This window comes from Limulus polyphemus, unplaced genomic scaffold (genome assembly GCF_000517525.1).
Source record: "Limulus polyphemus unplaced genomic scaffold, Limulus_polyphemus-2.1.2 Scaffold3312, whole genome shotgun sequence".
NCBI classification, from domain to species: domain Eukaryota; kingdom Metazoa; phylum Arthropoda; class Merostomata; order Xiphosura; family Limulidae; genus Limulus; species Limulus polyphemus.
The window spans coordinates 27121-39410 of record NW_013668922.1 but is presented as its reverse complement, the minus strand read 5'-3'; the positions used below and the strand labels follow the sequence as shown (position 1 = coordinate 39410).

At 36.5% G+C, this 12290-nt stretch overlaps 1 protein-coding gene across 1 annotated transcript in view; it reads right to left on the bottom strand.

The window, feature by feature from the left end:
- Positions 1–3029: 3029 nt before the first annotated feature.
- LOC106469114 (programmed cell death protein 5-like) overlaps positions 3030–12290 on the bottom strand; it is a 35672-nt gene continuing 26411 nt past the window's right edge. The window contains exon 5 of the mRNA XM_013929569.2: positions 3030–4270. Within this exon, the coding sequence (XP_013785023.1) occupies positions 4223–4270 (48 nt within the window). The 3' untranslated portion in view covers positions 3030–4222. The remainder of the gene's footprint in view (positions 4271–12290) is intronic.

The following is a 12290-nucleotide window of genomic DNA, read 5'->3' as shown; positions in this document are numbered from 1 at the left end:
CCAAAAGATGATCTTTGATTGATGAGGAAATCTCACCTGGAATATTACCTTCTTTATCTTGCTCGGCCGGCATGGCCAGGTGGTTAGGGCACTCGACTCGCAAACTGGAGGTCGCGGGTTCGAATCCCCGTCCCACCAAACATGCTCGCCCTTTCAGCCGTGGGGGCGTTATAATGTGACGGTCAATCCCACTATTCGTTGGTAAAAGAGTAGCCCAAGAGTTGGCGGTGATGACTAGCTGCCTTCCCTCTAGTCTTACACTGCTAAATTAGGGACGGCTAGCGCAGATAGCCCTCGTGTAGCTTTGCGCGAAATTCAAAAAAACAAACATCTTTATCTTGGTTTGTAATTCTGTAAAAGTACAGAAAGGCTTATAATTTATCTTCTCAACTCGATGTATCCACAGGTTAATTTTTTATAGCTGCTTCTATCTTTCCCTGGACTTTAAAATATTTATGTTAGCACCTTGTAAATTTAGAGTTAACGCATTTAAGAAGCCAAAAATGTCATATAAATAGACCACTTTAATTAACCAATGTAAATTATGAAGCCTGTCTCTAAATTCAAATATTGCATCCTTTGTTGATGGGGGATGTTGCTCCAAAAACAAGATAACTTCATTCTTCATTTCGATGAGTCTTTTTTAAGACATTTCCTTTTGATAACCACTGAACTTCACAGTGTAATAGGAGATGCTCGTGTTCACTTCCCAATGCTTTGCACAAAGCAGTAAAGATTCTGGAATTCAACGAACGAGATTTTATATAGTTTATGAATTTAACACATTCTTGCATAGTTTATTTTCAAAGTAAGGGCATTTTCTTCACTGTTAATGCCTCTCTGTGAATGTTACAATGCACCCATTCAGTCTGGTACCACTGCTCGGATCCTCTGAAAAACTCCTGTATGAGAACCTACCATTGAGCAAGCACCATCGGTACTCAATCCAACAGAGTTTTTCCATTGAATACCACTCTGAATTATAAAATTATTGATTAAATTAAAAATTTTGTCAGCCCTTGTTCTATAAGAATTGTGTCCTTATAATCATATCTTACAAAGCACATTAAATTGGTATTATCTGCTATGTCTGTGCTTTCATTCACTTGTAATGAAAAACTGACTACAAGTGAACTCGACGTATAAGTGTTTCTTCAATATTTTTTCCATATCCACAATTCTATGCTTCACTGTATTATTAGATAGGGACAGTACATTTAACTGATTTTCTTGTTTTATTGGTTATTTTTTACTGCAGGAAGTATGAACGTTTCACTAATAGTATGCAGATAACCTGTCTTGGTTATTAGTTTGAAATTTTATAGGAGGCCATAACTAAGTTTTCATTGGAAGATCTCGTGGAAAAACAAATTTTCGTGAATGAACAAATGGTCCTTTAATGTGAGACAAAATCCCTTCTTTGCTCTTACCTGCAGACAGGGGACGATGGGCTTTGACTCAGCAGGGAGACGTGTCTAGCTTACATGTGGTTTAAATTTACATCATTTCACAAGAATCTTAAGGTTATCAACACCGTAAAACGTAATATTAGGCTCTATAAATTGCACTAAGTGAGAACACCTTAATTCCGGAGGGACTGAAGGTATAAAGTCAGCCTTCAACTTGTGAATGCTATAGTTTTCTAGCCTTAAGTACAAACTCTCACTTTTCCTTCCTATTATATTAGCTTAATTGAAATACTGAGAAATCCAAGTTAGATGAAATGAAAGTTTAAATTATAATGTATTTGAAAAATATTAATTTTATTAGAATATATTTACATTAACTGGTTTGATTAATTTTTTCTTTAATATACAACAAGGGCTTGGAGAAAGTTTAAAAATGGCAGTTGGTAGTGAAATGGTTAAAATTAATTTAACTTTTTTTTTTTTAGTTTTTGCGGATCGGCATTTTTTTTTCATGGATCGATACCGGGTCGCGGACCACACTTTGGGAAAAGCTGCTCTAAGCATGACTGTCCATTCATCCTAGGTACAGATGTCAATAGCAAAGAAATCAAACAGTGAATGCTGTAATATGGATCAATGCATTTCCCTTACCATGACAGATGGTTATGTGGACACGTTATAAAGTTCCTAGTGGATTAACACATTAGACCTCGTGCCCGAGTATTGGCAAGAAGGGATAGATTTTACTCAATGCTATCTACATCAGGCAGAAGATATTGGTATTTTATACCTAAACAGCACTTTATGAACCATGCTAAATTGCCAGTTCAAAGAACTCCTATGATTCAGGTGTAACCATCCCTACTTTTGAATTACTGATCAGAGGAAAGTCAGTCGGTCACTTTTATAATGGACCCACAGTTGGAAGTGTGGAGTGTACTCAGAAGCATCACAGCACAAACCTTGGACATTTTAATCTGCAATCCAGTAACTACTAGGCAATGCCTGGCTTACAGGTAGTATATACGGTTTTACAAACTAACTTTACTGCACATTACTTTTTGTGCTATTAAGCATACTTTATAATTCAAGTACCATTGGTAACCTGCTGTATACATATTAAGTGAAGACTGATAATTTTCAAATTTTGCTTTCAAACTGTTTGTAATTAATTTCATATGTAAAACTGAAGTAATTGTCTTGTAATAGGTTTAGCCCTCATCAAGTTTTCTAGAAAAAAATCCAGAATAAATTATATTTTAAAGTGTAATGTTTTTGCAACAATGTTAATTTCCAAATACTTTGGAGAGAGAGAGAAAAAATGTAATTAAAAAACAACTTTTTGGAGGATATTGCTTTTAATGGCTTGAACATAAATTTAAGACAGTTTTTCTCAAGGATCAAAACTCATGAAATGGAGCTATTGTGACTAGAATTGAGTGAGCCAACATGGAACTCTGAGAAAGTGGCTGGTGAACACAAGGTGCATTGTGGAGAGAAGCGGATGTGATCAACAAGAATTGTTGGTAAAGTCTAAACCTTGACAGTTATTAATGAAAATAGCTAAAAACTCCTTATATTTGAAACTTATTTCAAGTTTACAAAACTGAAAAACAAAAATTACTTATTTATTTCCTTGTTGCGGTAGGTTTATTTATTCACATACAACACATGATCTTACAAAAGTTGCTAAAATGCAACGATTTACTCAAGGTTTTTGTTTATCTTTTCTAGCTACTTCTAACCTACAGTTCTTTTTTTTTAAATGTTTTACAGTACTTTAGTTCACTGTTGAAACCTAATTGGATTATATCAAACTTATATTTTTTTTGTGTTCAACTGACACGACCATGCCATTCTTAACGTGCACATCACTTACTTACTGAATTGATGAATATATACATGATTTGCTGTTTTAAGTCCAAAAGTCTGATTCAGCAATACCAAGTTTATACATAAATAACATCATGTTTGAGCAAACTTTCGCTCTTTTAGAAACTGAAATTAGCTACATTTAGAAGTTGAGTTTCAGTGATTTTTTTTGTACACCTCTTTCCCTTTCTAGCTTTCAGATCCAATATTTTTTTATGTATATACAATGCAACCCCACTTTCACCTTTTCAAGGTATTTGGTTAAATGGAAAAGCCAAGTTTATCTCCTTTACATGAACTCTGTATTACTGACAAAATAAATATAAAGGGATCTTCAACAGAATGAATAAATCATGTACTTTCAAAAATTAAGAATTAACTATTAAAAACAACACATAAAAATATGTGGTTCGGTAAGGAAGATTTAATCACAATTCAAAAAGTTTCAAGATACATAATATATTGTATTAAGCTATTTCCATTTCTAATGATGGAATTTATAAGGTAACCTAACTTATACTGTCATTCCAATTTTTATAATTCTTAAATCTTATGAATTATTACTGAAATTTCTTTATGTAGTCTTCCTATGGAGTTTAAAAAAATCCAAGTTTCAAAATGCATTTTATTCCCCATATATATAGTTAGTCTGAAACTTAGCAAAACAATATTATTATGCAAAGTTAGTCTGGCACTCAAATAATATATGAAAAAAAAAAAAAAAAGATTAAACTTCAGTGAACATCTCTCCTTCTTTTAGTCATTGTATTATTTTCAGATTTTAACCAGAGCATGTAAATCTGAACCTGGCAAAGTCTTGATTTCCATGTCTCAACATTATAGTCATGTACATGTAACTGTAATTTGCAGGCTTAACATTTACACATTCTTCTTCTGAATAATGTTTCATTTAAACAATGACCAATGTTGATAAGCACTTCTCAGAAATCTTCATCAGAATCATCAAGAGCTGCTCGTCTTCTGTCAAACTGAAAACAGAAACAACCACATAAATAAGACCATTAATCCTGAATAAGTAATTCTGGTACAAGTTAATAAAAATATCTTGGGGACCAAACTGTGTTTTATTACTATATTTTAATAAAAAAGCAAATGGTTAGTCACGTCTATGAGACCTATGTTGTGACAGAAAGAACACAGAAGAAGGTAATAGGTCTTGTGTAACTGTAAAAGTTACACTTAAAAAATGAAAATAATTAGTTGTTTGGCACTACCATATCCATGAAACAATTCAAGGAAAGCTATTATGCGAGATTAAATATCTATTGGAAATACATTTTCAGTGTTGGAAAATGTTAACTTCTGATACAATACCACATTATAGGTAGAATTCCACAATGAAATGTTGAATAGACTGGTGCAAGAGTTTCTAGATCAGTGCTTTTCAACTGGGGTTCCATGGAACCCTTGAATTCCTCGATAGGCATCCAGGGGTTCCGCGGAACCCTCAAGTTCCTCAACAGACATCCAGGGGTTCTGCAAGGTATTGGGTTTCCACAGGGTTCCGTAGTATGCAAAAGTTCTGCATATTCTAACGTGTAAATACATAATAGTCACATAATTGTAATCCAACTACATTATATTTCTTTATTAGCATAGTGGGTTTTATAAAGATACAACATAACAGTAAGTCACTACCTTGTTTTAAATTAGTGAGTAACAGCTGTTAGTATTGCAGTAATTTTTTTGTAACGAATGCCGTGAAGGGTTTCACGACACAAATTTGATGCCCAAAGAGATTCCTGGATTCAAAAAGGTTGAGAACCAATGACCTAGATCAGCCCCCATTGGAAAGTACCCAAAGAGAACCCATGAAAGCATAGGTGCACACCTGTGGGAGACTGCACCCGTTCTGTACCAGGGTCTACTTTTCACCCACATTGAAGATACATGTTGTCAAGTCGGGCAGAAGAGAAACAAGTCCAGTAGGGGGAAATGGACGAGCTTGATGGTGTAGAGTAGCTAGGGCACATCAAACTCTATGTGGTGAGTCAACTCCAGTCCAAAACCAGGCAGCATCTGGTATATTTCTTCTCATCTGCAGTAGGAGAAAGGTCCCATCCATTTCCACCTTGATACCAGAAACCAGAAAAGAAAATGTTTATACTGACAACCTAGATAGTACACGTGTGCAGACCCAGTACACAACTACCACCAGACCATCCAGGAATCCGCAATCTAGGCAACATTAGGAAAGGGGAATACAGATGTGGTGGGTCAAGTCCAGTCCAAAACCAGGCAACATCAGGAATATTTTGTCCAGTCCACGGTAGGATTAAACCTCTACCAACCACGTGTGAGGACTTATATTGGCTGGTCTTGCACCGATCCAACACCAAACCCCCTAGGAACCAACATCCAGGAGGTGGTAGGATGGGGAAAAGCCAGCTGGAAGAGTAAGCTGCCTGTGGTGGATTCATCCAGTCCAAAACCAGGCAGCATCAGGTATTGTTCATTCAGTCCACAGTAGGAGGAGAGGACACACCATTTACACCAACAGAATACCACCATTCTACTCAACTGAGTGGAAGTGGTTACTCTTAGAAGAAAGTCTCCATGGCTGACCATGCCACCAGCTAGGAACTGATATGTGGCAAGGACTTCCATACTCCACTAGAAGATGGGGAGTCCAGAGGAATGCAACACATTATGACTGTGCAATGGGTGACCACAAAAGCGCTATTTTTAAAAGCAAGCCAGTCCCAGTTTATTCAACCAGGACCAGATGGATGGGCAGCAATCCTGACACTGCTTTACTCATGATAGTCCATGAATTGGTATGGTCTGGAAAGAACCATATTTATGAAGCAATATACCATGAGAAACCCTTGAGCAATCTTTTGGAACACTCCATCTCATCAGTGAGCATTACAGACCTTGAAGATTGCATTGTCTGAGATATAGAAAAATAACTCACCTAATCAGAGCTGGTAAGTTATGTAGAATGGCAATGGGAGGAAGTCAATAACCTGAAGAAAATGAGACAGCCAGATGACAAAGATAATGTGCGACGAAAGTATGCAGAGTAGTCAACACACCAGCCTCTATGATCTCCATCAATGGATAATGGAAGTGAGCAGAGAGAGAGTAAGGTGTCAGGTTTGGTAATAGGAAACCTAAAAGAGTCACTGTGAATCTACATCCAATAAAGCAATAAATAGATGAGCTGCAGTAGCCATCCTGTGAGGATAAGAGGAGAATTATCTTGGGGAAATAAGGAATTCTGTAGAATATATAGACGGTAGTGTGAATTGTGAAAAGGTGCAGTGCAGACCAAATAACAAAAAAAACACATAGATGGGACAGAGAAAATGATGAGAATGAGAACATAACTGAGAAATAGAAAAAAGGGAGATAGGAGTTAACAAGCTTTCCCCTTCACGAACCACAGATGTTTTGGAGAGAAAAGCACAAGCAAGGTAATGAAGAATATAAAAATGATGTAAAAGAATATGGAAAACATCAATGGCATACAAGTCAAATCTTCTACTGCCACAGGCAAAAAAGAAGAAGTAGGACTTATGCAAAAGATGGTACAAGGAACAAGAGACTAAAGGTGCAAAGAAAGGAAAACAATATTCAGGCTTAAATTAAGAAGGGCTGCTGGAGAGGAGAATGAAGATGGCAAAAATAATGAAATAGCAGAGAAAGGACAGGAGAGGAAAATACATGACAATAATGGGAAAACCCAAAAGTATTAGTTAGAGCTGCCCTGTACCCAGCAATGGTCGAAAGTGATAAGCCTTGGGCAAACAACTAGCAAGATGAGGAACAGGAAGACAGGAAGGGGAGAAGTCATGACGCAGAGTCCAACTATGGAATGTGTGCCATTTTTTTGGATAGACAAGGAGGGAGGATAAACAAACAAAATGAGAAAGAAGGAAAGCTACACTAGAAGAGAGTCTAGAATGTCTCACAAGGGACCAGACAAAAGCCACAAGTGAAACTGGAGTGACAACATTGCTGGAAAGAGAGAAAGAAGTGAGGTTGAAGGAGTAGGGAGCATGACAGAGGTATGAAAAGAGGAGTAGAGGACCAGAGAAGGTTCAATAGAGGAAATCATGGCTGAGCCATCAAGTGCGAATCAAGCATAGAGAAAAAGGTTGTACCAGTCCTGATGGAATGCATCTACAGCCAGAGCTGAGGGATGAGAAAATGGGGACAAGAAAAGGGTAAGTATGGTGTTAAGATGAGTGGCAAAAGCATTTAGAAGAGGAGTGCCCAGCTACTGGAACACCAGAGGATCGAGGGACCATCCCATAGGTAGTATCTTGTCAGGCCTGAAAAGACATTTCATGACAAGAATCAGGGCACCCAGAATATAACAACCTATAAGACATATTTGTAAAGCATAGGTCCAGCAAACAGAGGTTAAGAGTGTGGAAATAGAGAGAGTGAGTCTGGATACCCCCTGGCAATTGATATGGTAAACAACAGTAGATTTGGCTGTATGGATCATCACTAAATGACCATGAACCATCATAAGAAAATTATTCAAAGTCAGACGTCTAAAAGAGCGATACAAAAGGATGAACCATTATGAAACCACTGACCTAAAATCATCTGAGAGCTGAGTCATGCCCCTTATCTCATCAAGGAGGAATATGGAAACAAATGGAGACCTAGATGAGAGGAAGGAAGAGGAACACTTTCTATGATATTGGGTGTATTAAGTCACCAGGTGGAGTCTGTGAGTAAGGAAGGGAATGGTGGAGAACAGGAGGACTGAAGCAAGGAACCAACCAGTGATTATACAGGGTCCATTGTAGACCTCACAAATGAGCACAACCAAAGGGAATAAAGGATTCCATGGAAGCCCAAGTCCCCATAAGAGAGAGAACCTCCTGCACAATGAGAGAAGGAGAGGATAACACAGCGGAAACTAATCACTCCACATCTCTCAAAAGAAGAGAAGGCTGGGCTGTGTGGAGATGCAAACACCCAAATGAATGAAAAATTGGTGTTAGGTGCAACTTATCAATGTTGACCAACCAACCCAGCCAGGCTCACTTCCTCCCAAAGGAGGAGAGGAGAATGGGTGTAGGGGGATTGTTGAGATGGAGTCAAATGAGAAAAGAAACATCCAAGAAGTCCACCTTGGTCATTCCCAGTCCTGGAGCAAAAGATCACCACAAAGTGAGTTATGTCCCCATGGTAAATTGAAGGACGTCGAGAAACTGACAAAGACATGAAATGACTAAGATTGGATGCATAGTTACAGATTCCTTATAAACCCTAAAAAGATGGGAATAAATCCTGGAAAAGTATGAGAAACACATCCAAGGAGTCTTGAATCATTAAGTCCAACACTTCCACAGATGATGGCAAGAAACGAGATCCCTTGGAGGAGGGAAAGTAAGGGAAACAGGAGACAATGGAGGAGGAGAGGGAAAAAATGAAGAGTAAGGCTCCCTGACAGAACTCCCAGTACTCCACAATCAGCTGTATATGGAGGGCAAAGGTCCATAAACCTAAGTAAACAGGACCCATCAACCCTGAGTCAATAAGATTTTCACCACAAAGGCTGACAGCACTGAAGTCTATGATCAGGGGGAGGGCAGATGGGAACAGAGGAAGGGAAAGTGGAGATATGGAGAGAAGAGGAAGCAAAAGGAAAGGAGATAGGGAAAGGCAAATAAGGAGCATGATAGAGATGGTAAACCAGTGAGAATAAGGAAGAATATTGGAATGCAGCCACAACATATGATCCAAGAGAAACAAGCATTCCAGTAAAATCACACAGGCAGATGAAAGGAGCCAGATGAAGGCATATGAGAGAAAAGGGAGGCAAAAAGGACTTGAGTAACAAGGTAATCATGCCCCAACAAACTTTAGCAACAGATGAAACAAATATCAAGGAATCATGCTAAGGAAGATAAACATGCTACTGTAGAGAAGATAAATGAATGAGCATCCACTGAAAACCCATCAAGGTAATGGTGGCTTTACCATGGAAAGAATGTGAATGGAGATAAAATAATGGAAAAAGGGTAGAGAATGAAAGACGAAGGTGGGAAAACTTAAGCCTAAGAAAAGAAAAAGGATCTAGCTCCTGAATCTGAAGACTCCAAAGTTTAGGAGTCAATGACAGGCAGTACAATACAAAGTTAGGCCTAGTCATATGAGGTAACAAAGGAAGGAGGACTAGGCATTCATGCAGCAAAGTGGTGGTAAAATGAACTGAATACAGACTAACATATTTGGATAGAAAGTAAAAAATATGAAAAGATGAAGCAGGGAATGAATTACAAAGAGAAGGAGTGAAATATACTTGAGAAACCTAGTCCCAAGATAAAAAAGGCTTAGGTAGATTCAAAACAACATGGGTGTAAGATTAGGCGAAGGTAGGTAGTGGGAAAAACCCAGCAAAATCCTTTCTGTCAAAAATAATAAACATAGGTAGAGATATGTCAGGTACAAAAGAAGGCACAGGCTGTATGAACTACTACACCACTCACTGCACAAAAGCCCTTCCATCTCTCAACAAAGACAAACCTGATGCTAATGTAGGTGTGAGACTAGTGTGAACAATGTCTTGCTGTTGCAGAAAGATGTTGGAAAGTGAAAATCCAACAATAAATACTTTGAACTTAAAAAAATGCTTATTTCTAAAAAGCTCATGAGCAAAAAATAAACAATAACATTTTATTACACGAGTGTTATATTGAGAAGTGATGATTCTGCTCGACAGTATATAGGGAGGCAGCTGTGCTAAGATGTGTTACACTCCTATTGGTGGAGGGTTGTTGCATGCTCATTTATGTGCTACAGTGTAACTATACCACGTGTAAACATATAATGTTAGGTGGGAGTTTCAAGGCTAGTGGTGAGCAAAAACTGCACATATAGAGAGAGTAGTATAAATTGAGGATAGCTATTATGTGAGAAAAGGTAAGGTATAATATTGAAAAGTCATACTTCGAAGTTTGAAAGAGTTAGCTGTTCTTATGTGCAAATATCAATGTCATATTTAGAAGCAAAAACAAATCATCTAATAATTGGCTTTATGTACCTAAGAAAGTCATACTTAAAAAACTGTAAGAAGTTAACTGGGTTAATGAATCTGTAAAACAATTTTAGAGATCATATGTAATTGTAAAGTTAGTTGTGCATATATATTACACATCTTCAGAAACTAGGTTGATTATTTGGTCCAACATGCCTTCAAAAAATAAAATACTCCAGAGACTGCATGGAATAGTTTAAATAAAATTTCAAATTTAAATATTCACATCATGAATTCTATAGCACTAACAAATATTTTCTGAAAAAGAAATTACTCTCTGAATATAACTATACATTTCTCTTAATTTTAATAAAACATTCTCAGACTTGATTATCTTGTATGGGGAAACACAAATAATAGTTTTGGAAAAAATTTACTATTGATGAAAGTATTCTCATACAAAATATGTGACTGATTTACTATCCTATTTCTATTTTAATATTGATATTTGTTTAAGTTAAATTTATATGTAGAAGTGTACATAACATATATTGTTAAATCTGTATTGCGAAATTCCCACCTATTCACTAAAATTGTAGAAAATTCTTGAGTGTAAGAATCAACAATATATGTGTGTACATAAACATTGGTGTATTGTTTATATTGTTGCACAAGCTGAAATTTCAAGAATCTCTCCTCACGCCTATATATATAACCAATGTGATGCACCAAAAGCCAGTATATATTATTGGTTTGCTATAGTTGGTGTACTATAAATCTCGGAAGCTATAACTGTGATTGTTATAACACTTCTTAATCAGCAACTTCAGATATTTGACCAGGAACGTTTATAGATTTCGAATACCACAAACCATTTAACTTTAGCGGATTATCATCGGACATTAGTATTTTTATGAAAATATTATATACCTTCAGCAATGGATAAATCAGCATGTGGCAGTGAAGACTGAAGAACACAGAGCCAGCTAGCTTCCTGTTATGTGAATTTCTTCTACATCTACTCAAAATTAATTCACTCATTGTAAACCCTCGATAAGATATCGAGGAAGTTACAGACCAGATAGGGAACTAAATATTGTTTGTAAGCTTGTAAAACTTTTGGACATAGATCATTATTTGTAATAACTGTTATTGTTTGTATATTAAAATATAGTTGTATTAAAAAATTGTGTGTATCAATCTTGTTGGCAAGTATCATAAATTGGATACACATTGACATTTATTTAATTTCTAAATCTAAATTATCATTTACCTCAGTTTCAGGCTATTAGAAATTATAATACATTACATAATAAGTTAGAGATTCATCTGGGGTAAATTGTAATATGTAACAAGTACCATTCTAGACACCAAAAATAGCTGGTGTTTTCCAATTTAAGCTAGATTTGGTTATATGTGAAGTTATGTACGTCTTTTAACAAAAGATAAAAATGTAATGTTTCATATAAAAGTGAAGTGCTTGCATGTGCCCTATACCAAGTTACAAATAAACAATGCTTATTGTTTGCAAAAATAAAAACTGAAAGATATACTGTTTTTGCTCCAAATAAATGGTAAAAGCAACATGACAGGATTATCAGCACACACACCTTCTAAATATTAGGTCGTCAAGAAATTAATGTCTTTTTTTAAATGAAAACAAAACATTTATTAAATGAAATACTCTACATTCTTATCAATGACGCTTTTCCATCTTACAATCAGGTCATTAATGCCCTGATTAAAGAAATCACTTTAACACCTTCCACACTTGCATATATTTATCCATTAAGATGGTGTTGCAGTAAACGAAAAAGATGGTAATCTGATGATGTCATACCTGGAGAATATGGTGGGTGGGGGAGAATTTCCCTACCTAACTCCATAATCTTGTGTTGTGTCAAACATACCACATGTGGACGTGCATTGTCGTGAAGAAGAAGAACACCTTTCTAATTGAAAGTGAAGAGCGTTTCTGATGAAGGGCTTGATTTAAACACTCCAGTTGCTGACTATAGATCTCTGCATTGACAGTTTGCCGT